This window comes from Aureococcus anophagefferens (assembly GCF_000186865.1).
Source record: "Aureococcus anophagefferens unplaced genomic scaffold AURANscaffold_2, whole genome shotgun sequence".
Classification (NCBI taxonomy): domain Eukaryota; class Pelagophyceae; order Pelagomonadales; family Pelagomonadaceae; genus Aureococcus; species Aureococcus anophagefferens.
The window spans coordinates 863,480-891,147 of NW_008705562.1; the positions used below are offsets into that span (position 1 = coordinate 863,480).

The 27,668-nt window shown below is 73.9% G+C and overlaps 4 protein-coding genes across 4 annotated transcripts; 3 read left to right on the forward strand and 1 right to left on the reverse strand.

Annotated features, from left to right (window-relative positions):
• Window positions 1-551: 551 nt before the first annotated feature.
• On the forward strand, window positions 552-8,950 carry AURANDRAFT_70670 (hypothetical protein; the record flags this gene model as incomplete). Its single annotated transcript, XM_009034739.1, has 3 exons — window positions 552-6,335; window positions 7,167-7,711; window positions 7,870-8,950. Coding segments are annotated over 3 exons (7,409 nt in total), but the record flags the coding sequence as incomplete, so codon positions are not given.
• Window positions 8,951-10,236: 1,286 nt separating this feature from the next.
• Window positions 10,237-12,824, forward strand: AURANDRAFT_61108 (hypothetical protein; the record flags this gene model as incomplete). The annotated part of the gene is made up of 3 exons (XM_009034740.1): window positions 10,237-11,018; window positions 11,099-11,900; window positions 12,009-12,824. The coding sequence occupies 3 exons, from the start codon at window positions 10,237-10,239 to the stop codon at window positions 12,822-12,824; spliced, it is 2,400 nt and encodes a 799-aa protein (XP_009032988.1).
• Window positions 12,825-14,048: 1,224 nt separating this feature from the next.
• On the forward strand, window positions 14,049-18,741 carry AURANDRAFT_70671 (hypothetical protein; the record flags this gene model as incomplete). Its single annotated transcript, XM_009034741.1, has 5 exons — window positions 14,049-16,195; window positions 16,228-16,258; window positions 16,476-17,029; window positions 17,224-17,647; window positions 18,502-18,741. 5 exons carry the CDS (start codon window positions 14,097-14,099, stop codon window positions 18,739-18,741), a joined length of 3,348 nt encoding a protein of 1,115 aa, XP_009032989.1.
• A 3,576-nt stretch (window positions 18,742-22,317) lies between these two features.
• On the reverse strand, window positions 22,318-26,071 carry AURANDRAFT_61110 (hypothetical protein; the record flags this gene model as incomplete). Its single annotated transcript, XM_009035202.1, has 2 exons — window positions 22,318-22,849; window positions 24,219-26,071. 2 exons carry the CDS (start codon window positions 26,069-26,071, stop codon window positions 22,318-22,320), a joined length of 2,385 nt encoding a protein of 794 aa, XP_009033450.1.
• Between the last annotated feature and the right edge of the window lie 1,597 nt (window positions 26,072-27,668).

Consider the following 27,668-nt stretch of genomic DNA (forward strand, 5'->3'; position numbering starts at 1 on the left):
TCGGCTGCTGGGGCAGCCGCAGTCTTTGAGGCGGCGCCCATCGATGAGCCGTCGATCTTGAGGCCATCGTTACCTCGTCGTTGACGCCGTTGTCGTCGATCGAGGAGCTCGCATCGGCGTCGCGTGTGGCGGTACCGTGGCCCCGAACACACGCTCACACGCGCCGCACGGTCATCACACGCACACACGCGCCGCACGGCCGCTCGAACGCTCACAACCCACCAACATTTCGTAAAAAAACCATGGACGCGGCCGCGCGCCGCTCCCCCAAGAAGTCGTTGAGCGTCGAGGACGGCCGGCGCCTCCTCAACCAGTACCGGCTCCTCAAGTGGAAGGCCGAGAACAGCACGCACCAGAACCTCGTCAACGAGCTCCAGAACAAGATCGTCGGCCTCGAGGAGGCCTTCGCGGACATCACGCTCGAGGCCGACGAGCACCGCGCCGAGGCCGACGGCCTCGCGAACGAGAACGAGGCGCTCGAGGCGCGGCTCGCGGGCATCACGCGGGAGCTCGACGCGGAGCGCGCGCGCCTGGCGGATGCGACGGCGGCGATGACGGCGGAGCGCGACGCCGTCGCCGCGGCGCTCGCGTCGGAGCGCGACGCGCTCGGCGCGGAGCGCGACGCCGTCGCGTCGGCGCTCCACGCGGAGCGCGAGGCGCACGCGGGCGTCGCCGCGGCGCTGACCACGGAGCGCGCGGCGGCGGCGCACCACATCGACGACGCCGTCGCCTCGGCGCTGCACGCCGAGCGCGAGGCGCACGCGGCGCGCGTCCGATCGCTGACGGACGCGCACCGCTCCTCGGCCGCGACGGCCGAGAGCGAGCGGTCGCGGCTCGCGGCGGCCGTGCCCGCGCTCAAGGCCGAGCTCGCGGTGCAGCTCGAGGAGGCCGTCGCGCGCGAGGCGGCCGTTTCCGCGTCGTGCGACGTCGCGCGGCGGCTCCGGGGCGAGCGCGACCGCGCGCTCCTCGAGCACGCGCACGCGCTCGAGGTGTCGCGGCTCAGCGAGGCCTGCCTCGGGTCCCTCGTCGACGAGCTCAAGCAGTACGCCAGGGTCGTCGACGCCCAGGCCGCCGCGAGCGGCGCGCTAGCGGCGAACGCGGAGCGCGCGGACGGCCGCGCGGCGCGCGCCGAGGACCAGCTCGCCAAGCTCCGCGACCGCGTGGCGGAATCCGAGGGCGCCCTCGCCGCGGCGAAGCGCTACGCCGCGGACAAGGAGCGCGACGTGCTCCTCGCCTGCGACCGCGTCGCGGCGAACGCCGCGGACCGCACGGACACGCAGCGCGAGGTCGTCGAGCTCCAGTCCATGCTCGCGGAGTCCTACGCCCACTTCGACGCGCTGGCCAAGGTCGCGCGGGCGCCCCGGGCCGACGACGGCAACGTCGCGGGCCTCGCCGCGGACCTCGCGGCCGCGCGGCGCGACCGCGACGCGCTCGCGGCCCGGGCCGCCGCCGCGGACGCGTCCGCGGCCGCGGCGCCGGCCGAGGCGGCCGCGGCGGCGGACGCGCGCGCGGCGGACCTGACGGCGGCGCTCGAGGCGTCGCTCGCGGAGGAGCGCGCGGAGAACGAGGAGCTCATGGACCGCCTCGTCGAGGCCGGCGCGAAGGCCAAGGGCGACCTCGCCGCGGCGGCCGCCGCCTTCGACGAGAGGGCCGCGGTCACCGCCGCGCGGCTCGACCTCGAGGCGAAGGCGACGGAGGAGCTCATGGAGGAGCTCGAGGCGACGCAGGATCGCTACGACGCCGAGGTCGCCGCGCTCCGCTGCCAGGTCGCCGAGGCGACGCGCGACGCCGCGGCGACGCCGACGGGCGCCGACGCCGCGAAGAAGGGCGCGGCGACGCCGTGGCAGGCGACGACGCCGTGGTCCAAGGCCGGCCGCCCCGTCGACGAGGCCGACGCGCTCCTCGAGCAATTGCGGGAGGCGCAGAACGCGACGGCCCTCGAAAAAACCGCCGTCCAGCGCCTCGAGCTCGAGCTCGACGACCTCGAGGCCGCGCGCGCCGCGGACGTCGCGACGCTCGCGCTCAAACTCCAGAGCGCGGACGCCGCGCGCGCGGCCGCGCGCGACGACGCGGCGGCGCGCGAGGCCGCGGGCCACGCCCTCGTCGCCGCGGCGACGGAGGCGACGGCGCGGGCGCTGCGCGACGTCGAGGCGGCGACGCGGCTCCACGAGGCGCGCGAGCGCGACGCGCCCGAGGACGCCGTCGAGTGCCGCGTCCCGCTCGGCGCCGACGAGCGGTCGGCCCTCGAGGCCCTGCGGGACTCGGAGCGCGCGGCGTCCTGCGCGGCCTTCGACGCCGCGCGGGGCGAGGCCGTGGCGACGGCCGACGAGGTCGCGGCGCTGCGCCGCGCGGCCGTCGAGACGTCCCTGAAGGCCGACGCGGTCCTCGCGCGCGCGGACGAGCTGCGGGCCCAGGTCGACGCGGCCCACGCCGAGGCGCGGCGCGCGTCCGCCGCGCGCGCGACGAGCGAGGCCGAGGCCGCGGCCGCGCGGCGCCGGACCGGCGACCTCGAGGCCGCGGCGGCCGGCGCGGCGGCGACGATCGCCGCGCTGGAGAGCGACGTCGCCGCGGCGCGCGCCGGCGGCGCCGCCGAGGCCGGGGCGTTGCGCGCGACGCTGGAGGCGCTGCGGGGCGAGCTCGCGGCGTCGGAGGACGCGCGGGACGCGCTCGACGCGGCCGTCGGCGACAACCAGGCGGCCGCGGCGTCGCGGGCCGACGAGCTCGCGGCGCTCGCGGCGGCCCGCGACGCCGCCGAGGCGCGCGCCGACGCCGCGGCGCGCGACGTCGCGTTGAAGGGCGACGTCGAGGCCGCGGCGCTCCGCGAGGCCGCCGCGGCCACGGGCCGGGACCTCGAGCGCGCCGAGGCCGCGCTCGACGACGCGCGCGGCGCCCGGGAGGCGCTCGCGGCGCAGCTCGAGGCGGCCAACGTCGAGAAGGGCCGCCTGGCGCGCGACCTCGAGGCCGCGGCCGCGAAGGCGCGCGCGGACGCCGAGGCGTTGACGCGCGACCGCGACGGCGACGTCGAGGCGGCGCGCATCCGCGCCGCGGGCGCCGAGGCGGCGCTCGCGGCGTCCGAGGCGGCCCTGGCGGCGTCGGAGAGCGGCCTGGCGGCGTCGGAGGCGTCGCGCGACGCGCTCAAGGACGCGCTCGACCGCGACAAGCGGCGCCTATTGGACGAGCTCGCGGGACACGCGGCGGCGACGGAGGCGGACGTGCTCGCGCTCGAGGCCAAGGTCTCCGCCGCCGAGGCGGCGGCGGGCGAGGCGCGGCGGGAGCTCGCGGCCGAGGTCGCCAAGGGCGCCGCGTCGGCGACGGAGGCCGCCGCGCTCGAGGCCGCCGTCGACGACCTCCGGGGCCGGCTCGCGGCCGCGGCGGCCGGCGGCGACGCGGCGGCCCGGGACCTCGAGGCCAAGCTCGAGGCGGCGCTGGCGGCGCGCGACGCCGCGGAGGCGCGGCGCTGCGCGGACGCGGCCGCCGCGGCCGCGGCGCTCGCGCGCTCCGAGGCGGACGTGGCGGCGCTCGAGGCCGCGCTCGACGGCTCGAAGCGCGCGCGCGACGACGTCGCCGCGGCTTTGGAGGCGACGCTCGCGCGCGCGGCGGCGCTGGAGGCGACGGTGTCGGCGACGTCCGAGGACGCCGCGCGGCGCGTCGCCGCGGCCGAGGCCGACCGCGACGCGGCCGCCGGGGCGCTCGACGCGCAGGCCGCGGAGAGCTTGGAGGCCGCGGCGCGCCTCGAGGCCGAGGTCCTCGACCGCGCGCGCGACGCCGACGTGCTGCGCGTCGCCGTGGACGCGGCGTGCGCCGACGCGGCCTGGGCCGAGGCCGCGCGGAAGCGGAGCGTCGCGCGCGCCGAGGCCGCGGAGCGCGCGGTCGCCGCGGGGTCCGCCTTTGCGATGGGCCTCGAGGAGGAGCTCGCGGCGCTCCAGGGCAACGCCTACGCGGCGACGGCGCGCCTCGAGAGCGCCGCGGCGGCCGACGGCGACCGCGCCGCGGCGCTCGCGTCCGAGAACGGCGAGCTCCGGAAGAAGGAGGCGTCCGTGGCCATGCGCATCGCGGCCCTCGAGGCGTCCAACGCCGAGGCGCTCGAGGCGCTCAAGGCCGCGGAGCTCGAGAAGGCGCGGTGCGAGATCGACGCGAAGCGCGCGGCCGCGCGCGCGGCCGCGGACGGCGACGCCGCGGAGCAGCTCGAGGCCGCGCTCGGCGAGTCGCGGGCCGCGCTCCAGGCCGCGCGCGGCGAGCTCGACGCGGCGCTGGGCGACCACGCGAAGCTCCAGGCCGAGGCCGCGGCCGCGCGGCGCGACGACGCCGCGGAGCTCGAGCTCGTCGCGGCCGCGCGCGCGGCCGCGGACGAGGCGCTCGCCGCGGCGCGCGGCGAGGCCGCGCGGCTCGCCGCGGCCCTCGACGCGGCGTCGCGCGACGCCGACGACGCGCGGGCCGGCGCGCGCGAGCTCCAGGCCGAGGTCGCGTCGACGGGCGAGGCGGCCGCGCGCAAGGTCGCGGGCGCGAAGCGCGAGGCCGCGGCGCTCTCCGAGGAGGTCCGGGCGCTGCGCGAGGAGCGCGAGCGGCTGGTGGCCGTCCTCGAGGACGCGCGGGCCGCCGCCGCCGACGAGGCGGACGCGCTGCGGCGCCGCGCGGACGCCGCGGCCGCGGCGCGCGACGCGTCCGCGTCCGCGGCCGCCAAGGCCGCCGAGGACGCGGAGCGGCTGAAGGAGGCGCTGTCGCGGCGCGAGGCCGAGGCCGCGCTGGAGCGCGAGGCGTCCGAGGGCGCCCAGCTGCGGCTCCGCAAGGACGCGGACCGGCTGCGGGACGACCTCGAGCGCCTCGCCGCGGAGAAGGCGCTCCTCCTCGAGACGTCGGAGGCGGAGCGGCGGTCCCACGCCGCCGCGGCGTCCGCGCTCCGGGCCGACGTCGCGCGCGCCGCCTCGGCGGCGTCGTCGCGCGCGAGCGACGGCTCCGAGGCCCTCGAGACGGAGGCGGAGCTGCTCCGGGCCGCGCTGGACACGGTCCGCGCGGAGCACGACGCGCTCCGCGTCGACGGCGAGCTGCTCTCCGAGGCGCTCGCGACGGTCAAGGCCGAGAACGCGGCGCTGCGGCGCGCGGCGAGCCCGCGGACGCTCGCGGTGTCCGAGACCGCGGGCGACGCGGCGGGCGACGCGTCGGCGTCGCCGCCGCCCGCGCGCTTCGCGCCGGCGGCGGCGCCGCCGTCGCCCGGCGGCCGCGCGGTCGTCGACGCCGTGCGCGCCGCGGCGGAGACCTGCGACCGGCGGCACCGCGCGCAGATGGACGCCGCGGCCGACGCCGTCGCGGCCGCACTCACGGACGAGTACGAGAAGCGCGAGTCGCTCGCGGCGACGGCGAAGCGCTACCGCGCGGAGCGCGACGCGGCGCTCGCGGAGCGCGACGCCGAGGCGCGGCGCGCCGACGCCGTCACGGAGTCCGCGGAGGACGCGCTCGAGAGCGTCGGCAAGGAGCGCGACGACGCGCTCGCGCGGCTCCTCGACCTCGGCCGCGGCGGCGACGCGGCGTCGCCGCCGCGCGACCGGTCCGCGGAGATCGCCCAGCTCGAGGCGGAGCGCGACGCGGCCGACGCGGCGCTCGAGGCGACGCTCGCGACGTTCCGGGCCCAGGCCGCGCTCGGCGAGGACCAGCTCAAGGCGCTCGAGCGCGACAAGGCGAACGCGCTCCGCGAGATCGCCCGCTGCCGCGACGTGCGCGACGCGACGCGCTGCGCCGAGGCCGAGGCGCGCGCCGCGCGCCTCGACGCGTCGCGCGCCGAGGCGCTCCAGGCCGCCGCGGAGCGCAAGCTCGCGCTCGAGGTCGAGACGGACAAATTCCACAAGGACATCGAGCGCCTCACGCGCGCGCACGCGGCGGAGAAGCGCGGCCTCACGCCCCGGCGGAGCCCCGGGAAGAAGGGCGACGAGAACGGCCGCGTCGCGGACCTCGAGGCTTTGGTCGCGCGCGAGCGCGCGCGCTGCGACCGCCTCGAGCGGTCCGCGTCGGACATGCTCGGCCAGCTCGCCAAGGCCGAGCGCGACCGCGCGCAGCTCGCCAAGGACAAGCACGCCCTCGAGGTCAAGGCGGCGTCCGCGCCCGCGCGGCCCGGCGCGCAGTCCGCGCGCAAGGCGCGGCCGTCGGACGTGTTCCGCCCCGCGGCGATCTTCGTCGACGGCGAGAACGACGCCCGGGCCTCGTCGAAGAAGCCCGTCTTCCCCAAGGCCCACCGCGACGAGTCCAAGGCGCTGCGGTCCCAGAACGCCGAGCTCCGGTCGCAGCGCGACGCGCTCGCCGACGACGTCTCCCACCTCAAGTCCGAGCTCGCGCGCACGCGCCTCGTGCTCCACGGCATGGAGTACTACACGGGCACGCACACCAAGACGACGACGCTCTAGAGCTAAGCTTCCGGCGTCTTCCGGAGCCGAGTCGGCTTGCGAGGAGTCATGCTCTTACAGGGGCGGGCCGTCGTCCGCGGCGTCGTCCGCGGGCGGCGGCGGGCTCGGCGGCGGCGGGCGCCGCGCCGGCTCCTCGCCGAAGTCGAGCGTCGTCGTGTAGAGCAGCCCGCAGATGCCGCTGAAGAAGAAGAAGTAGAGCGTGTCGACCCAGGCGACGCCCGTGATCCCGACGCCCGCGCCGTCGAGCGCGCCGTCGCCCGTGCCCAGCGCGAGCGCCGGCGCGGGGAACAGGGTCGCGGCGGACAACGCCGCGCGCCGCGCCTGCCGTCGAGGCGCCTGCGGCGACGGCGCGCTGTGAGGCAGAGCTGCGGGAAGTGTGGGATGCGCCTGCAGCGCGCTCTGAGGCAGCTGCAAGGCAGCGGTCGCTGCGACGAGGACGACGAGGCGCAGCATCATTTTCAGCGGTCGTCGCGCAGCGGTCGCGCACGCAGCGGTCGCGCACGCAGCGTTCGCAACAGCGTCCCGGACGCGCTGCACCGGCGGCGCTTGCCACAGCCTCAAGCCTGATCAACATCTCGTCAACCCCGATGCATCTTGACTGCATCATCCCACGCGGCCCCTCCCGTCCCAGCTGCCCCCACCCCGAAGGACATGGCCGACGCCGCGGATCCCGTCGCCGAGGTGGTGGAGATGGCGGCGGAGCCGCCCGCGGCTCCGCCGCCCGCGGCCAAGAGTGACCTGCGCAAGTCCATCAGCGTAGAGTTCAACACCCAGGCCGCGAGGCTCAAGGCCCTCGTCGAGGGCAAGAAGAACTTCATCACGTCGAGCCCGCTCTTCACCAAGGGCCTGGCGTCGGCCTTCGAGGCCGTGGACCTCGACAAGAGCGGCCGCGTCGACGTCAACGAGTGCTACATCGCCATTTTACTGTTCTACTCGAAATTGGGCGCGTACGTCAAGGGTTTGCTTCCCCCGAAGCTCGACCAGATCAAGGCAATCGTCCACGACGTCGGGTCCGACGAGCACCCGGGGGAGCTGAATTTGGAGGAGTTCGAGGCCATGCTCGTCATCCTGCTGGAGCACGTCGGCGGCCGCGTGTTGTTCCAGGTCCTGCTCGCGTTCTTCTTCACGCCCGTGTTCTCCGCCTTCTTCGCGGACGTCTACTACCGGGTCTACGTCCAGGGCAGCGCCATCGCCTTCCTCTACTCCAAGTCCATCGTGACGAACATGGTCGCCGCGGCCATCGTCTCCCTCGTCATCCCCTCGGCCCTCGACATGTACGAGAAGAAGAAGGCCGAGGCCCGCGGCAAGAACAAGGACGTGTAAGTGTGCCCGGGTTGGGGTGCGCTGGAGGGGGGCGGCGGACCGCGTGCCTTCGACGGCGCGTGAGGCTGCCCGAGCGCTAGCGCCTCGAGATCACGCGTCGGCACCCATGTTGCATGCCTTGTTGCAGTTTTGGGGTGGAGTTGCCACACAGCAGGAAAAGCCAGGCCGAGAGGGTGCCCATCGGAGAGGCGTCCCCCGAAGCCGGCGCCATGGACACGCTCCAGGCCATGTTCGGGGAGAACTGGGACGCGGCGACGCTCCAGGCCGTGCTCGCGTCCAAGGGCGGCGACGTCGAGGCCGCCGTCGACGCCGTGCTCGCCGCCGGGACGCCCGAGGCCTGGCACGCGGCGGCGGCGGCGCCCCCGCCGCCCCCCGCGGCGCCCTCGCTGCCGCCGCCCGCCGCCGCGTCGCCGGCCGGGGGCGCCCTCGCGCCCGGCGCCGTGTCCGTCGTCGTGCCCGAGGGCTCGCGCGGCGGCTCGACGCTGTCCATGTCGGCGCACGGGCGCCAGTTCATGGTCCAGGTCCCGCCGGGCCTCGTGCCCGGCCAGCGCTTCGTCGCGACGATCCCCCAGCCCCGCGCCGCCCCGCCGGCGGCGCCGCTGCCCGTCGACGCGGCGGCCGCGGCGGCCGCGGAGGCCGATGCGCTGCCGAAGCGGGGCACGCCCGTCCAGCTGCCCGACGACTTCCTCCGCCTCCCCGACGACTTCCGCCCGGCCTCGTCGGGCACGGACGCCATGGACCAGCAGCTGGCCCTCATGATGCAGCAGCAGCAGTACGCGGAGCCCGGCGCCGCGCCGCGGGGCCGCGGCTTCCTCGGCCGCCCCCGGCCCGCGGCCTCCGGCGCCGCCGCGACGAGCGCGGGGCCCGCCGCGTCCCAGGGCGGCACGTCGTCCATCTTCAACCGCATGTCCGCCGCCGCGTCCTCCGCCGCCGCCTCCGCGGGCCGCGCGGGCGCGGCCATCAAGTCCAAGCTCAAGTCGCGGGACGCGGTCCACATCGAGCCCTTCGAGCAGCAGTACGGCCGCCTCGACATCGGCGACGAGCTCGACGACGGCAACCCCCTCCACCACGAGGCCGCCACGCCGCCGGGGCAGAACGGCGGCAGCCCGAACCGGGGGCAGGACGAGCTCGAGCTCTGACGGCGCGGCGGCCCGCTCTTTGGCGCGCTCCCGCGCGCGCGCGTCCCCGGGGGCGCGGGCGGCGCGGAAGCGCGTATATCTTACTCATACCTCTGCTGTTTTAGTCGTACGTCTCTTCACAGTCGGAGTCTTCGTGGCAGAGTATCTTTCCGCAGCGCATGTGGATCCTCCCGTATGGCACGTTTCGGTTGAGATATCTTCCGTATGGAAAGCCTGGACTGAAGGACGGAAAGTCAGCAGTTGAGCGCCAGAAATCGAAGATGAGGCAGAAGACCTCTTTGGGCAGCGGCGTCGGAGCCTCGGCTTCAGCCTCCGCGGCGGACGACGAGAAGAGGCGCTCGAGAATCGCCGGCGGCGCGGGTGCGAGTGCGCGCGCGTCGGACTGGGCATCCTCAAGACTCCGCGCATTCAGCACCCGTTCCTGTAAGGCACTGATGCTGAGCACCGTCTCCGGTGGCTTCGCGCGGTCCTGCGCGCAGAGGGCGCGGAGGACGATGAGGCGCGAGAGGAGGCGTCTTCGCGGGACGACGTAGCTATCGGTGTAAAAAGATGACCAGCCGCCACATTCGCGTACGTGGACGAGTAGATAGGCCGCGGCCTCCCGCAATCCTCGCCAATTCCGCATGCTTTGTTTCCAGGCTTTGTCCTCGTCGTCGTCCGCGTCGTCGGACTCGTAGTCGCCCTCATAGTGACGTTCTCCTGCAGCGAGGGCTTCGGGGGTACGACCGTTGGAGTCACGGGCATCGAACGTCGCGCCACGGCTGAGCAGCAACCGAATCATGTCCCCGTGACCGTTGAACGCCGCCTGATGGAGCGGGGTTCGGCTGTGAAGACCGTTTCCCCCTGAGCTCGGCGCGTCGACGTCCGCGCCTCCGTCGAGAAGGAGCTTGGCCACGTCGTAGAAGCCGCGGAACGCGGCGCGGTGGAGGGGCGCGAGCCCGTCTTCGCCGTGGCGGAGGTTCGGGTCCGCGCCGCGGGCCAGGAGCAGGCGCACGACGTCGTCGCGATCGCCGAACGTCGCGTAATAAAGGAGCGCCCCCCCGCGCGGTCGTTTCTTGCCTTTAGGGACCGGACGTCCAGGAGGCCAATTAATAATGCGCGTATTCACGTCTCCACCAGAGTCGAAGTATGCGTTCAGCGCCGCGAAATCGCCGTACTGCGCAGCGAGACACAGCTCTGTTGTGAGGGGGAGACGTTGCTGTTTATGGTTGATGGGCGCCATGTCGATCGGCGCCATGTCGGTGTGATGACGGCGCAAAGATAATCAGTATTAAGACGAGTTCGCGCGGAGCTGACAGATTTTGGTGCTCGCCACCGGTGGCGCTCGCGATGCTCAAAACTTCACCAACGAGTAGTTGAACCCCAGCAGCCCGATGGCAACGATGGTTCGAAGACGCATCGCGTGCGCGCTGCTGCTGCACCTCCTCGGCTGCAGCGCGGCCGAGGACCTCGGCGTCGGCCTGCCGCAGCAGTGGCTGCGGTCGAGCGGCCCCATCGCGCGCCATCGGCCCGGCGGCTCCGCCTCATTCACGGTCGTCGACGCCCACGCGTCGGAGGACACGCTCTTCATCCAGGGCGTGACGACGCGCTTCAACACGCAGCAGCAGTACAAGAAGCGGAGCGTCGCCGACTGGTTCGCCTGCGACTTCGCCTCCGGCGCGGCGAACGCGACCGTCGCGGCGACGAAGGCGTCGCTGAACCCCGCGCACCTCGCGGACGCGACGACGTGCGCGCTAATCGAGTGCCCGCTGCCGGCGCCCTGCTTCGACGGCACCGTGACGCTCCGCGTCTCGGGCCCGGCGGCGGCGGTCATCCCGGGCATCCGCGTGACGCCGTCCGCGGCCTGCGGCGCGCCTCCCACCCCGTCGGGTTCGGGCGACCTCGCGTACTGCCTCGCGCCCGTCTTCGGCACGAACTTGAACGCGGCACTCCTCATCGAGTGGCTCGAGTACCACGTGGCCCTCGGCTTCGACCGCATCCACTTCTACAACATGATGGGCGACCGGGCGGCGCCGGACACGCGGGCGGTGCTCGCGCGCTACGTCGCGCGCGGCTACGTCGTCAACCACGACTGGTCCATGGCGGCGAACCCGGGCCCGCTCTGGGCGAACCCGAAAGCCGAGCGCCAGGCCGTCGTCATGTCCGCCGGGGCCGCGTCCTTTTCGTTTTTTCTCGGCGGGAACGTGGCGCGTCCGGGGCGCGCGAGCTCCTTCGGCCGGAGACGCGGCTTCCGTCTCTATCTAGGTACGCGCAGTCCGTCGCGCTCTACGACTGCTACCTCCGGGAGCACACGAGCAACCCCGGCGCGTCGGCGGCGTCGGCGCGGGCCCACGGGCCGAGTGACTGGGTCTGGTACGGCGACGTCGACGAGGTCGCGGTCGTGCCGCTTGTCGAGGCGCGAAAGAAGCAGAACCTCAAGGCGCTCATGGCCGAGCTCCCGGCGAAGACCAAGTACATCATCCACAACAGCCTCATCACCATGTTCGAGAAGGCGCAGGCGCCGCGGATGGCGCCCGCGCCGCTGCTCCTGTCCGTCGTCCGCGAGCGCGCGACGAAGTCCGCGCCGGGCCCGCCCATGCGGGCGCACACGAAGTGGTGCGCGCGGTCCCGGGGCTTCGGGAGCCTCCACCCGCTCTTCCTGAGCGTGCACTGCCCCATCGCGGACCTCGGCGCGCCGGCGACGGCCGGGCCCAAGGGCTGGCCCTTCCTCGGCGACGCGCGCATCCGCGTCGAGCACTTCTTCCACAACCACTACATGAACAACCCGCCGCGCAAGGCGGAGATGAAGAAGGGCGCGAAGATCATGCGCGACATCAAGTTCCGCGACGAGGCGCCGGACAAGATCCTCAACGGCTTCGCCGTCGACGCGGCCGCGCGCGGCCTCGCGGGCCTCGGCCCGGCGCTCACGCGCGTCTACGACTGCTGGCGGGACCGGCTCCACCGCGAGCAGTTCGCCGCCGGCGCCAGGCTCCACAACTTCCTCTTCCTCGTCGACGGCCAGAGCGCCTGCGCCAACAGCACGCGGCCGCCGCCGTGGCGCCGGGGCGTGGGCTAACGATGCACGGAAAGGTCGCCACCGAAGGTTTTGGGAGACGCCCTTGGAAAGATCAATCAGCAGCCCCGATTCTGCTGTCAACACACTTTGTAGCAACAGGCGACGAGGAGCCTGCTCTCCGGGGCACGAGTTGGCTTGGACAAGGCCGAGAGCGACGAGACGCGCAGGCCCGCCGTGTCGCCGACGACACACCCGACGAGCATGCGGCGCGTGTCCGTGGGCACGCTCCTGGGCCGTCGCGAGGAGGACGCGTGGGCCCGCGAACAGCCGACGGAACGGCTCGCGCTGGAGCCGCTGGGGCAGCTCCCGCGGGTCTCGGCGGGGCAGCCCAAGGCGCCCGTGCAGCGGTCGGTCCGACTGCCCGGCACGCCCATCGACGCGGGACGCGGCGCGCCGCTCCGCGACCGCGGCGACTTCCCCGACGCCGGCGGCGACGTCCCCGACGCCGGCGGCGACGTCCCCGGCCGCTCGCCGAAGGCCCCGCCGCGCGTGTCGACGGATTTCCCGGCCGCCGACGGCGCGCCGCCCGCGCCGACCCTGCTCGACTGCTCGCCGCTGCCGAGGCTCGACGGCCACGACGCGCTCGACACGGCGCTGGACGAGTTCGAGGAGATCCTGGGCCACGTGCGGCGCGGCAACGACAAGCTCAAGAAGACCGCGGCGAAGGCGCGGCGCAAGTCGCTGAACCTCGAGTCGCGCACGAGCGACGCGCTGCCCGACGCCTTCGGGTCCCGGAGCGCGGGCAGCCTCGGCGAGCTCCCGTCCGTGAAGAAGCTGCGCCGCGAGCGCCGCAAGCCCGCGCCGGTCCTGTCGTCCCTCCACGAGCTCGAGCGCGAGCGGGCCGCGTTCGAGGAGTCGACCGCGGAGCTCGAGAAGCTCGTCGGCGCCGCGCAGACCGTCCTGCTCGCGAGCTAAAACTGTGTCTGTTACGACTCGAGTCGCCGCTCGAGGTCCGCGAAGACGGCCGCGAGGTCGCCGGCGGCGAGGTCCGGCGCCGCGTCGGGCACGGGGATGGGCCGCGGCGGCCCGCGCTTCTCGCGGAGGCCCACGAGGCCGAGGCAGTCGTCGACCTCGGCGGCCGTCAGCGGCCGCGCGGCGCCCGGCGGCAGGTCCGCGAGGTCGAGGGGCCCCAGCCGCTCGCGGTGGAGCGCGGCGACCGTGAGCCCCGCGCGCGCCGCGAGGCGCCGGATCTGGTGGTGGCGGCCCTCGGCGATGGTCACGCGGACGGTCGCCTCCGCGCCGCGCCGGGCGACGACGTCGACGGCCGCGGGCTTCGTGAACACCGTCTCCCGCGAGTGCTTCGTGACGTCCTCGAGGGGCTCGGCGAGGGAGAGGAGCTGGGCCTCGTCGGCGACGCCGGCGACGTCCAACACGTAGGTCTTCGACACGCCCTTGTCGGGCCGCGGCCGCAACAAACGGGTCGACAGCGCGCCGTCGTCCGTGAAGAGCAGCAGCCCCGACGTCTCCTTGTCGAGGCGCCCCACGGGCGACACGTGCGGGAAGCCCGCGGGTAAACAATCAAAAACCGTCGGCAGGAACGCGCGCCGCCGGAAGGCGCGCCACCGCGACGTTTCGGCCGCGTGGTCGCGGTACGCCCTCGTCGACGCGTCGTCGCGCTGCGTGACGACGCCCAGGGGCTTGTGCAGCAGGAAGTAGTAGTGGCGCGCCTTGCACTTCTTGCCCACGGACCTGGCGTCGCCCGCGTGCCAGGGCCGCGCGCAGCGGCCGTCGCGCGCGCCGGCGCTGAACTTGCGGATCTTCAGCGACGGCCACCGCGTGAGCTCCGACAGCAGCCTCGAGGTCTCGGCCGACGGGTAGGGCACGAGCGCCCGGACGACGCGCGGGTCGCACATCAATTCGCGCGGGTGCGCTGCGGCGAGCTCGCGCCAGCGCCGCCAGCGCCTCCGGCGGTGGTGGCAGTAGACGAGCAGGGCCGTCGCGGCCGCCGTCGCGATTGTGGCGATGGCGGTTTTGTGTTGTGGGTGCATCGATGCGTCACTGGGCGAGTTCGTAAGGCGATTTGCGCTTGTTTTGACGGGCTCTACGACGCGCATCGTCGAGCTCTCCGAGACGGCATCATCGCGAAGCCAGCGACGTATCTGCGACGTTGAGTTTTGGCGGAGAACGTTGCTCGTCGACGCGGAGCGCGCGCCGACACCGTCCCCGTCCGCTCCCCACACGCCCACGATGAGCACCTCCTGGCTCTCCATGAAGAAGGACGACCTCCGGGTCAACCCGAAAGCCACGAAGTTCCTGTCGTCGCTCGGCGACCAGCCGCTGCACCTCGTGAGCGTCTTCGGCGCCGCGCGCCAGGGCAAGTCGTTCCTCATGAACGCGCTGAGCGGCATGGACGGCGTCTTCAAGGTGTCGAACGCGCTCGAGCCGTGCACGCAGGGCATCGACGTGTCGACGTCGACGCTGTCGCTCGAGAAGTTCCGCGCCGTCGGCGGCGGCGGCGCGCCCGCGGCGGGCGGCGGCCTCCTGAGCTGGCTGCCGGGCTGGGGCCCCGCGGCGCCGCCGGAGGCGGCGTCCGGGGGCGACGACCTCGTGGGCTTCTGCGACGCCGAGGGCCAGGGCGACCGCGACGTCCGCTACGACGCGCGCCTCGTCTGCCCCGCGCTCCTCGCGTCGCGCTGCGTCATCTTCAACTGGAAGGACTCGCTCCAGAAGGACCGCATCCTGAACCAGCTCGGCGTCATGGTCCGCGCCGCCGAGGGCGTCGCGGACTCGGGCTCGGGCCCCGTCTTCGGCCACCTCCACGTCGTCTTCCGCGACTGGACGTTCGAGGACGACGACGCGGCCAAGGTCAAGGCGTCGATCTTCGGCCTCGAGGCCGGCGGGAAGCGCGGCGCCGCGTCGCCGGATGCCGTGCAGCGCGACGAGATCCGCCGGGCGCTCGAGAAGGCCTTTGCGTCCGTCGACGTCCACCTCTTCCCGCCGCCCGTCGACAACATCTCGCAGCTCGTCAAGAAGGGCGGCGTGCGCAGGGACGAGCTCGCGCCGGCCTTCGTGGACCGCCTCGATGGATTACGCTCCGCGATCGTGCGCCAGCTGGCGTGCCGGTCGGACACGGCGCTCCTCCGCGCGGACGCGCCGGCGTCGGCGCGGCGCCTCGGCGCCGTCGTGCCCGAGCTCGCCGCGGCGCTCAACGCGGATGACTGTGTGCTGCCGCGGAGCGCCTACGCGGCCATCGTCGACGCGGAAGTTTCTGCGCTCGCGGAGTCGCTCGAGGCCGACGGCCTCGCGGCGGTGGACGCGTTCGATGACGCGCCCTTCTTCGCCGGGAGCAGCCCGGACTTTGTCGGGCTCCGCGGCGCGCTCGACGCCATCGTCGACGACGCCGTGCGCACGCTCGCGGCCAAGGTCGCGTCGGAGAAGGCGCTGTCGCCCGCGACGCGGGAGTCGCTCGCGCCCCGGCTCCGGGCCGCGCTCGGTCGCGCCGCGGACGCCGCCGCGGAGCGGTCGCGCTCCGCGCGGGCCGCGCGCGCGGAGGCGGCCGCGGCGGGCACGCGCGCCGACGCGCTCGAGGGCTTCCTCGCCGTCGCGGCGTCGGCCTTCGACGAGGTCCTCGGCGGCGCGCGCGCGGGCGCGTCCGACGCGGAGCTGCGCGTGGCGCTCGACGCGGAGCTCGGCGCGGCCGCGTCCGCGGCCATGCGCGCCTACGTGCGCGCCGACGAGCGCGCGCGCCTCTTCGCGCGCGACGCCGCCGCGGCGCGGCGCGAGGCGGACCTGCGCCTCGACGCGCTCCGGGGCAAGTGCGACGCGGCCGTCGCGCGCGCGAACGCGGACGCGGACCGCCGCCTCGAGGCCCGCGCGGCGGAGCTGCGCCGCCTCGCGGCCGTCGAGGAGGCAAAGCGACGAGCCGCCGAGGAGCGGCGGGCCGAGGCCGAGGCCGCCGCGCGGGCCGAGGCCGAGGCCGCCGCGCGGGCCAAGGCCGCCGCGGACGCCAAGGCCCGGGCCGCCGCCGAGGCCAAGGCCAAGGCCGCCGCCGAGAAAAAGGCCGCCGAGGCCCGCGCCGCCGCGGACGCGAAAGCCGCCAAGGCCAAGGCCGCCGCCGAGGCCAAGGCCGCCAAGGCGCAGGCCGCCGCGGACGCGAAGGCCGCCGCGGACGCCGAGGCCGCCGCCAAGGCCGCCAAGCCCAAGGCGCCGGCGAAGCGCAAGAGCGTGAGCTCCTCGGCGAAGAAGTCGTCGAAGAAGCCCAAGATGACCCGCGACGAGGCCCAGGCGGCCGCGCGTCAGGCCATGGCCGAGCGCGCGGAGCAGCGCATCAACGCGAACCGCGCCAAGTAGGCGCGCCGAGCGCCGCAAGCATACGCAGCCCACCGGCCGTCGCCGCGACGGCCGGGCCGGTGCGCGAACGAGCATCGTAAGATCCGGAACCGATCGGTAGAGGTGCAAGTTGTACTCATGTTGAGGCCCTCGAAAAGGCCCAAAATGCCAAAAATGCCGGAGGCGCCGGAGCCCTCGATCACCCAAGGTATAGACCGGCAGGCGAGGGAGGCCGCCGTCGAATCCACCATGGTAGTCGAGGCCCGCCAGACGCCCCAGCACCGGACCCCGCCCCAGCCGAAGCAGAAGAAGAAGAAGCCGAGCAAGATCGCCATGGTGCGCATGGGCTACGAGCAATTGGTGTGCACCGTCGTGCGGCCGCCGCGCGTGTCCTACGGCGTCGAGGACCTGGGCATGCCCTGCAAGCGCGTCAACGGTGCGTTCGTGGAGCGCGTGGACTTCGAGGTGGCCAACGACCGAGGGGAGACGCTGCGGTGCTCGCGGTGGGCGCCGAACCCGGCGACGCGGCGCCACATCCTCTACCTGCACAGCAACTCGAGCTGCCGCCTCGCCGTCGTGCGGAGCCCGCTGCTCGCGACGGCGGCGTCCCTGGGCGCGACGCTCGTGGCCTTCGACTTCGCGGGCTGCGGCATCAGCGACGGCGACGTCGTCACGCTCGGCATCCACGAGCGCGCGGACGTCGCGAAGCTCATCGCGACGATCAAGGCGCGGGACCCGGCGGCCCAGATCGTGCTCTGGGGCCGGTCCATGGGCGCGGCGTCGGCGCTCCTGTACTGCGAGGCCTACGACGACCCCGCGGTGTCCGCGCTCGTCCTCGACAGCCCGTTCCTGTCAGGGCCGCAAAAGGGTGATTCAACGTCGCTTCAACTTGAGTGTTCCGCGCGCGCGCGTTCCGGAAAAAGCATCCACGCTTCGAGAGCGCTCCGAGGGATGATCGCTCGTCCAAAAATCAGCCGAAACGAGTGGAAAACGACCGAGCTAGGAGCCTCCAAAGTTGGAAATTTCGCACCCTCTTCCTGCCCAGGTTCCTCAGCCTCAAGACGCTCGCGGACGACGTCGTCAAGCGCGTGGCCCCGAAGGCGCCGCGCTGCGGCGTGGCGTGCTTGCTGTGCTGCCTGAAGCGGAGCGTCAAGTCGCGCACGGGCGGCGTCGACGTCATGAAGGTGTCCTGCGAGCCCGCGGCGAGGAAGGCGACGCGGCCCGCGCTCTTCGTGTCGGGCGTCCGCGACGTGCTCGCGCCGCCGAAGACGCACGGCGAGCCGCTGGAGCGGGCCTACGCGGCGCCGTCGAAGCTGCTCACCTTCGACGGCGAGCACAACTCGCCGCGGCCCCGGTGGATCTACGAGGAGACGCGCGCGTTCCTGCTCGCGGCCTTCGCGCCGGACCTGGAGCCCCTGCGCCGCGCGCTCGAGGACGCCCCGGCGCCCGCGGGCGCCGACGCGCCCCTCGTGACCAAGGCGACGACGATCTAGGGGTCCTCTAACAGAAATTTTCAGACGTCCTTCCGGCCGGGCGAATTGATATGGTTCCTTAGGCGTCCTTGGCGTCCTCGACGTCCGCGACGGGGTGGACGAGGCCGAGCTCGGACGCGGGGCCGCGCCGGTACGGCTGGACCTCGGCCAGCCCGCCCTCCCGGGGCGCGACGACCTTGACGCGGCCCGCGATCGAAGAGCGGTTGCCCATGGCCGGCGCGGAGCCGAACTGGCGGCCGCCGCCGGACACCATGGACCGCTTCGCGACGCCCGTCGCGTGGCGCGGGAACTGGGACGGCCGCTGGAAGCCCGTGCCCTGGCGCGTGCCCGCGCGGGACCGCGGCGTCCGCTGTTCGGGCTCGGCGTCGTAGGCGCCGTCCTCGTCGATGCGCGACCGCTGCATGACGGAGAGCCGCGTCGTCCGGCGCCGGCTCAGCGTCTGCCGGTGGTCCTCCAGGGGCGCCTCGCGGAGCGCCTCGGTCTTGGCGCGCTCCGCCGTCTCCACGGACTTGTGGAGCTTCTCCAGGAGGTCGTTGAGCTTCGCGTACTCGTCGCGGCCGATGGTCACGGAAGACCCGTCCGCGGACTCGACGACGGCCCCGGCCGCCGCGGCCGCGGGCGACGCGTCGCTCACCGCGGCGTCGGACGCCGCCGCCGGCGCGCCCTTGGAAAAGACGGGCGGCGCGATGTTCGTCAACGTTTTCCTCAAGTCCCGGAGGCTCGCGATGTCGCTCCGCTTGAACTTCGTGTCGCCGCCGTCGTCGCCGTCGTCGTCGCTCAGGTCCAGGATGTCCTCTGCATCTAAATCCCGGTTCACGTTCTCCCACCAGGTCTGTATCGTCTGCGCGGCGCTCATCTTCTCCTCGAACATGACCAGACCCTGCGACGACGGCGCGTCCTTCGAAGCGCCCTGGGACTTGGTGTACTGCCGGGCCAGGAAGACGGAGATGGCGGCCTTGACGCGCTTGCGGCGCATCTGCACGGCGCGGGCGCAGCGCACGGCGAGCTTCGGGAACTCGCGGACGGCGTGCTCCATGTTCTCGAAGCCGAGCGCGAAGAGCTCGGAGTAGGCCTCGGACCGCGCGGACGTGTAGTGCGCCTGGCCGAGCATCGTGTTCTCGCCGAAGTAGTCGCCCTGCAGCTTCAACACCTCGATGGAGATGGTGCCGTGGCTCGTCGCCTCGTAGTCGCAGAGCGCGAGGCGCCACGCCTCCTCGACCTCCTTGGGCACGGCGTCGCGGACGCCGCCGACGGGCGGGCCCGCCGCGCCGCCCGCGTACATGTTGTACATGGACCGGTTCCGCCGCTTCGGCCGCAGGCCGCCCGCGGGGAACAGCGCGCCGAAGTCGTCGCTCGCCTTGTCCTTGTGCGGCGACCCGATCGTGATGCGCGCCATGGACTGCGGCAGCGACAGGTGCACGCAGCCACGGTCGAGCACGTACATGGTCGAGCCGTGCGTGTCCGCCGTGAAGAGGAGCTGCGTCGGCAGCGCGATGAAGGACCGCAGGTTCTGGACGATCGTCAGAATCGCGAAGGGCTCCAGACCGCGAAAGAGCGGGATCGTCTTCACCTTCTGGTGCTTGAGCGCGAGCTCGAGCTTGATCTGGAGCAGCACGGGCAGCTTCGTCAGGTCGATGCTGTCGTCGTCGTCGTGGTTCGCGTTCAGCAGGAAGGAGTAGTAGTTGACGATCTCGTTCTGCACCTGGCGGCCGATGTTCCGCCGCGACATGTAGGACCGGATCTTGTCGAGGGCCTGCGTGCGCTGGATGCCCTTGGCGTCCAACGCCGCGACGGCGGACGACATGGCGCCGATGACGGAGGCGAACATGAGCAGGCCCCAGACGATGGCGACGATGGTTAAAGCGACCTGCGTGTTCGAGTCGGGGTTGATGTCGCCGCCGATGCCCGTCGTCACCTGGATGGCCCAGTACATGGCGATGGTGTACTGGGTCTGCAGGTTCTTCTGCTTGACGCCCGCGTAGGGCGCCCAGTCGTCGAGGCAGGCGGAGCTGCCCGCCTTGTACGAGTGGTCCGCCTCGAGGCCGTAGTCGCGCACCGGGTCGCACAAACCCTCCATGCACGCGACCTTCCAGTAGATGCACGCGATGAGGTGCCAGGCGCAGATGAGGATCATGCACAACCGCAGCAGATGGATGAGCCCCGGGTTCAACAGCAGCAAGAAGCGGCTGTAGATGCGCGCGAGCCGCGCGACGCGGAGGAGTTTCGAGTAGCGCAAGAACGAGATCCACTGCACCGCCGCGTTCTTCTCGCCGTCCCTTTCCGCGAAGAAGGAGAAGGGCACGGACGCGCAGGCGTCGGCGCAGAACCAGCCCATGACGTACTTGTACGCGATGACCCGCTGGTTCGTGACGAGCTTGCCGTCGCGGTTGTAGAACGCGGTCCGGAAGTTGATGAACAGATCCGCGATGAAGGCCAGGTCGCTCAAATTCTCCAGCCGCAGCCAGCCGTTGCGCTGCCAGGTGAAGTCCGACTTGTTCGTCGTGCGGAACGCGTACCTTAACGGCGCCACGGCGACGAACGCGATGACGAAGCACGCGACGATGACGTCCCAGACGAGGTGCGCCGTCGAATCCTCGGCAATCAGACACTGGGTCCACAGGCCCCGCCCCTTCTTCGACGCCGACGCGTCCTGGCGGCCATGGCCGACCCATTCCGACTCGTGGTCGTCGTCGGGCCGCGCGAGCCGCGTCGAGAGGAAGCGATCGAGCACGCCGTCGCGGTCCTTGAACGCGCGGCTCCGCACGTCCTCGACGGAGCCCTTGCGCATCATGTAGTGGAGGCCGCCGAGGCCCTTGGTCCGCCCCTCGCCGAGCTCCTTCTCGTAGAACCGGCGGGACGACGGGCTCGCGATCTGCGACACGCGCGGCGCCATCTTCTTGCGCCCGATGCCCACGCGCCGCGGGATGGCGAAGGCGACCGTGCCCCGCGCGCGGCTCGCGAAGTCGCGGATGCCCCCGGCGGACCTGCGGACGCCCGCGCCGCCCTCGGGGTTCGACACGCTCCGCTTCCGGCCGGACGGCGACAGCGGGGAGTCGTCCTTGCTCGAGTCCTTGCCCTCGTCCTGGACCTTGTAGCTGCTCCGCGTGTCGTCGCTGGACGCGCGCCGCCACGGCGCCATCGCGTCGACGGGTGCCCGAGCGAGGTCTCCGGAGCCGTCGAGAGCCCGCGGCGCGTCCGGTCGGACCGAGGCCGGCGAGGCGCGGCGCGAGCGCGAAGCCGCGCGATCGGAGGACGCGGCGCGCGCGGACCGCGCGACCGAGGTCCGGGTCGCGACCGGCGGCCCGCCGACGGCGGCCGAGGAGCCCGGGCAAACGCTGAGGAGCTTCCTGCCCAGGCGCGCTGAGACACCGAAGGCGAAGATATAAAGTTGAAATTGAATCTAGGTTCAACGATGACATCAAGGCTGCCCTCACGGGTGGAACCCGCCTCGAACGATGAGTGCTGTCCTCGCGGCCGCCGCGCCCGTCGTCTTGCCAGCAACAACGCCGACGCATGGACCCACCGCGCCCTTCGACCTACCGCGGACGACGCCGCCCGGCTGGTCGTCGCCGGAGCTCGAACGCCTCTTCGCCGAGAAGCCGCCGGTCTTCGTCTCGCCGGCCCTGGGCCTCGAATCGGGCCTCGTCGCCGTCGGTGGCGGCCGCGGCTACGTCGCCGCAAAGGCGGCGCCCGCGGGCGCCCTGCTTCTCGTCGAGCAGCCCCTCCTCGCGCCGCCGGCCGACGGCGGCGATCCCGTCGACGCGCTGCAGGCGCTCTGCGGCCGCGACGACGGCGCGCGGCGGTGCGTCGCGCGGCTCCACCCCCGGTCCAACACCAACGGCGACGAGCGCGCGCGGCTCGCCAAGGTCTGGCGCTGCAACGGCTTCGAGAGCGGCATCTACGCCTACCGGTCCCTCTTCAACGACGCCGCCGACCCGAACTGCGTCCACTTCGCGTCCGACGACGGCACGGCGGAGATCTGGACCGCGCGGCCCGTGCGCGCGGGCGAGCCCCTGACCCTCGACTACGCCGGCGGCTCCGGCGCGCGGGGCCTCGTGGCGCGCGCTCACGGCCTCGAGCCGGAGCCGCTCGACGACCTCGACGAGAAGATATCGCGGGCGATCCCGCTCCTCGAGGCCAAGCAGGCCGCCCTCGAGCAGCGGCGCGCCAAGGATCTCGCCAAGGGCCCCGCGGCGAACGACGTCGCCGGCGCGCGGCACCGGCGCCTCGCGGCGGAATTACTGGAACGGGCGCGCTTCGTCGCCGACCGGGCGCGGTCGACGCGGAACCGGCGCCTCGAGGTCCGCGCGCTCGCCGTCGCCGGCGACGTCCACGCCCTGGCGAGCGTACGCGTCGCGGCTCCGGGGCGACGCGCTCCACTTCGCCGCGCGGCGCCTCGACCGGCTCCCCGCGGACCACCCGGACGTCGCCGCCGCCGCGGGCGACGCGTCGGACGCGCTGGCGGGCCTCGCGGCGCTCGGCGCGCCCGTCGGCTGCGTCGCCGCGAGCCTCCGGGGCACGTCGCTCCGCCCGAGCGCGACGCCGGCCGACGGCCTCCTCGGCCTCGCGCTCGCGCTCCGGCGCCGCGCGGACCGCAGCGCCGCGCTCTACGACTCGGCCCGCTGGCTCGCGCCGCACTAACACCTTTAGCCCCCTTGGAGGACGCCGGCGGCCCAGGCGCCGAACTCCTGGTTCTCCATGTCCACCCGCGCCGCGAGCTTGTCGACGACGAGCCGCCAGATGTCCAATTTCACCTGGGGCTCGCTGCCGTCGATCATGCCCATGGCCTGCGCGTAGAGCGGCGCGAGCTTCGCCCGCGTCACCGCGTCGGCGGGATCCGTGCACGCGTGCGCCGTCGGCCGCAGCACGTCGTCGTCGTCGCCCATGTCGAAGTCGATTTTGAGGTCCATGAAGCACTCGAGCAGGCCGACGTACATGGCGTCGTAGGCGTCGGCGCCGTAGGCCGCCTCGAGCCGCGCCGCCGACTCCGGCATGGCCGCGCCGTCGGCGAGGTTGCCCGCGAGGCCGTCGAGCAGGCCCCGCACGCGCTCGCGCAGCTCGGCGGTCGCCGCGGCCGACGCGCGGAGCGCGACGAATCGAGGTGCAGCGCGCTGCGGCGCGACGAGCGCGCGCGCGCCGGCGGCGAGCAGCGCGACGGCGAGCAGCTGCGCAGCAAGGCTGAAAGGCGCGGCCATATCGATGCGCGGAGATATTCAACTTGAAGTGCAAGGTTGGCACAAGGAACGCCCTTCGTATGAAGCGGCGCTCTGCGGAACGAGCTGCCCTTCGTCTGCCCGCGCGGCGCTCTACGGGCCGCGTGATGGCCCCTGGCCGGTGGCTTGCCCTCCTGTGCGCGGCGCCGGCGGCGGCGCAGGTGGCCTGGAGGCAGCCCACCTTCGACGTGGCCGTGAATCGGAGCGTCGCCTACGCCGAGACGGCCTGGAATTGCACGCCGGACGACGCGAGCCTGCCGCGGAACCTGTCGGACGCGAGCTCCTGCCGGGTCGACGGCGGCGGCAAGTGGGGCCGCGTGACGCTGGACCTCTACGCGCCCGCGCCGCGACCGGGCGGGCCGCGGCCGCCGGCGGCCGGGCGGCCCGCGGTCGTGCTCATGCACGGCGGGTCCTACGTGAACGGCGACAGCGCGTCAGACAACATGGCCTTTACGGCGCGGTGGTACGCGGCGCGCGGTTTCGTCGCCGCGAGCCTCGACTACCGCCCGCGCGGCGCCTACGGCCTCGTCCCCGCGGGCGACTTCAAATACGCGCCCGAGTTCGCGACGCACGACGTCAACGGCACGACGGAGCGCTACGGCTTCCTGCCCGCCTTCGACCTCATGTACCCGGCGATACGCGACGCCAAGGCCGCGGTGCGCTGGCTCAAGGCGCACGCGGGGCTCCTCGGCGTCGCGCCGGATTTCGTCGTCGCCTACGGCTCGTCCGCGGGCGCCTGCAGCGCCGTCGCGCTCGGCTCGAGCCTCGGGCCGGGCGCGCCCGAGGACTACCGCGACGAGCTGCGGGGCGTCGACCCGACGCTCGGCCACTTGGACACGCCGTCGGACGTCGCGGCCGTCGTGAGCCACTGGGGCGGCCTCTACGCCCTCGAGGTCCTCGAGCAGGCGACGAACGTGTCGCGCGTGACCGCGGCCTTTTCGCCCGTCGTCGCCTTCCACGGGTCCGAGGACTACGCCATCAGCCCTTTGAACGAGCCGAAGCTCTGCGACCGCCTCGCCCCTCTCGGCGTGCCCTGCGAGGCGACGACGCTCCGGGGCTACGGCCACGACCCGACCTTTTCCTGCGCGTGTTGCAATTCGGACTGCTCCGACACGGGCGTCGTCAACTGCACGGGGCGGCCCGTCCGCGAGCCCGGCGGCGGCTGCGAGGTCGTCGTCGACGCGTCGACGAACGCGACCATGGACGACGCCACGCTCCGCTTCCTCGCCGCGCACGCGGGCCTCGAACTACGAGGCTAGGCGCCGGATCTAGCAGATCCACGATGTCACCTTTAGTCCCCGCGGTGCATGGTGTAGCCCGGCGGGAGGCCCGACCGGTTGGCGTCGGGGACGAGGAAGAGGGAGAGAATGCGCCGCGTGCCGCGCGTCACCGCGACGCCGCCGTGCGTGATCGCGCCCGGGAAGCAGAACACGGACCCCGCCGGCCCGTTGAGCACGTTCCCCGCCGCGGCGACGTGCAGGCCGCCGCCGTCGTAGTCGCCGGCGTCGTTGAGCGCCAGCGACACGGAGACCGCCGACTCGTCGACGTGGTCCCGCATCTCCGCGAAGCATCGCTCCGCGTCGTAGCGGACGAAGAAGCAGTCGAGCACGCGCGCCGGCGCCCCCGCGAAGGTCCCCGGGAACAGGAGCGTCGCCCGCGCCGCGAGCGACGCGACGAGCGCGCGGACGTAGCCCCGCGCGGGCTCCGGCAGGTCCGTCGCGGGGACGTCGTAGACCGCGTGGTCCGTCGCGCCCGCGCGGCGCCGCTCGAGCCAGGCGGCCGTCGCCGCCGCCTCCACGGCGTCGCCGAGGCGGCGGCACGCGCCCGCGTCGGCGACGGCGCCCCGGTAGACGGCGAGCGCGTCGCCGCCGTAGTCCGGCGACCGATCCGGCGCGACGTCGCCTTCGCCCAGGGCCGCGGCGACGGCAAAGGGCCCGAGGGCGACGCGGTCCGCCGTCTGCTCGGCGAAGAGCGCGAAGGTCGCGCCGCGGTGGGCCAGCGCGAAGTTGCCGGGGCAGCGCGCGGCGCCCTCGGCGAAGAGCCGCAGGCACTCCGCGCACTCGCCGCGGTCGAGCTGCTGCTTCGCCAGGGCCCGCCAGGCGGCGGCGTGCGCGTCCGCCGTCGCCGCGACGCGGTCCCGCAGCTCCGCGACGCGCGCCGCGGCCGCCGCGTCCTTGAGCTCGACGAGCCTCGCGTCGACTTTGGCGTCGCCGACGCCGCGCGCCGCGACGCGCTTGAGCAGGTCGAAGGAGCACAGACTCGGCGTCTTGGCGAGGTAGCGCGCGGGCGTCGCGCCCTCGGCGTCCCGCAGGGCCGCGACGTCCGGCGCCGCGTCGAGCAATGCTAATACTGCTCCTGGCTCCGCGCGCTCGTTCCAGCACAGGTAGTGCAGGGGCGCCATGCCCTCGTCGTCGACCGCGGCCGCGGCGCCGGGCCCCGCGGCGACGAGGGCGCGCACGAGCGCGGCGGACGCGCCCGGCCGCCGGCAGAGGTAGTGGAGCGGCGTCCAGCCGTCCTCGTCGACCGCCTCGATGGCGGATGGGATGCTCTTGCAATGCGCGAGGAACCTGCGGAGCATCTCCGGCGTCGTCGCCGCGTTGGCGCAGAGATAATGGAGGGGACCGGCGCCGGCGTCGTCGACCTCGTCTATGGAGCTCGGCGTGAAATTCAGGACCACCTCGAGCGCGTCCAGCGACGCGGCCTCGTTCTCGCAGAACGTCCGCAGGGGCGTCGCGCCGGCGACGAACGCGCCCTTCGGCGCGCGCGTGCAGAGCGCTTTGAAATATTCCGGAGAGCGGAACTCCTCGAGCGCCGCCGCCGTCGCGCAGCGCGCCGCGCAGAGCACGTGGAGCGCCGACCCGCAGCGGTCCTCCACGAGCTCCGGGCCGCACCAGGCGAGCACGACCTCGAGCATCGCGACGCTCACGGCCCCGTTGCGGCAGAGCAGGTCCAGGGGCGACGTCGCGCAGCGATCCCGCGCCAGCGCGAGGTCCCGGGGCCCGCAGGGCAGCACGGCCTCGAGGGCCGCCGCGGTGACGGCCTCGTTCTCGCAGAGGCAGTGCAAAGCGGTGAGGCCGACGGAGTTGTGGAGCGGCAGCCCCTGCTCCGCGGCCACGGCCGCTTTCAGGAGCTGCGTGTCGAGCGTCGGGCCGCGGCAGAGGCCCATCAACGCGCGCGGCGCGCCCATGATGGGTGGCCTACTACACGTCAACCGGGCTGCTCCTTCACAGAAACTTTGGCTCGAGCAAGCATGGGAGGCTCTAATTGTGCGAGCGCCTCGTACTCGTGCGCTGCAGCGTAGCGGTGTATTTGTGTGCTACAGCGTAGCGCGCAACAGTGTCGATGGCGCGGCCGACGCCGCAGAGCCTCGCGGCGCTGCTCAGGCTCAGCGCGCTGCCGGCCGTCGAGGCCTGCGCCGCGACGCACGCCGAGCTCGTCGCGCGCCTGTCGTCGCAGGTGGAGCTCTGCGACGCGCTCGTCGGCGACGGCGAGCGGCGCGGCGCGCCGCTTTCGGCATTAAAAACACTCCAAGGCCTGCACCGCGGCGTGCTCCGCGACCTCGGCGCCATCGCGCCGCTCGTGGGCGCCGAGGCGAAGCTCGAGCTCGCGCACCGGGAGCTCATGCGCGCGGAGTCGCGCCACGCGCTGACGCTCACGTCCGTCGTCGACGTGCTCAGCGAGGCGGCCTGCGGGCCTAGCGCGCTCGGCGCGCTCGAGGCCGTCGCGCGGCAGCACGTCGGCGCGGCGTTGCTGCTCCGGCACCACCTGGCCTCGCACGCGGCGCACCTCGAGAACCTGCCGTCCGCGCGGCGCGGCGCCGCCGGTCCGAGCGACGAGGTCGGCGCGATCCACGCGGCGCTGCCCGTCGCCGACAGCGTGCGCGACGCCGCGCGCGAGGTCGAGCTCCTCGCGGACAGCGCCGCGGTCAAGGCCGGCGTCGCCGTGCCGACCGTCGAGCTCGCGGGCGACCTCGACGCGGCGGCGACCGCGCCGCCGCACCACGTGGGGCAGATCTTGATGGAGCTGCTGAAGAACGCGTTTCGGGCGACTTTGGAGGGGCCCTCCCCGACGGCGCCCGTGCGCGTGCACATTTCATCGAGGGACTGCGGCGTCGAGGTCGCGGTGAAAGACAGCGGCGCCGGCGTGGCCGGCGGGTCGGCCGCGTTCGCCGACCTCGCCCGGTTCCGCGCGGGGCGGCGATGGAACCGCGTCGACGAGCAGACGTCCTACGCGGCCGTGCCGGACCCGCTCCACGGCATCGGCGTCGGCCTCCCCGTCGCGACGTTCCACGCGGCGCACTTCGAGGGCAACGCGCTCCTGCTGACCTGCGGCGAGGAGACCGTCGCGACGCTCGCCCTCGGCGGCGACGCGGCGCGCCTCGAGCGGCTCCCGGACACGGCGGCCGCGCTCCAGAACCTTCTTAGTTAGTCCTCCTCGGGCCGGAAGTCCGTCGGGGCGCTGCCGAAGGGCGGCGCCTTCTGGACGGCGAGCTCGTCGCGGAAGCAGACCTCGAACCAGTGCTTGCGCTTGTAGGGGTAGATCGCCGCGGGCCGCGCGGCGTACTCGTCGTCGAAGGCCGCCTGCTTGGCCTTGGACCAGGTCTGGCGCGGGTTCGACGCGGGCGACACGCTCTCCATGACGCAGAGCTCGACGCCGTCGCCGTCGACGGGCAGCTTTGGGAAGACGCCCCGGGAGACGGCGTCGTCGCGGCAGCGGAACGCGCCAGGTTCCGCGAGCCACGCGCCGTTGCCCTTCCTGAAGATCTTCGCCGAGCCCGCGCCCGT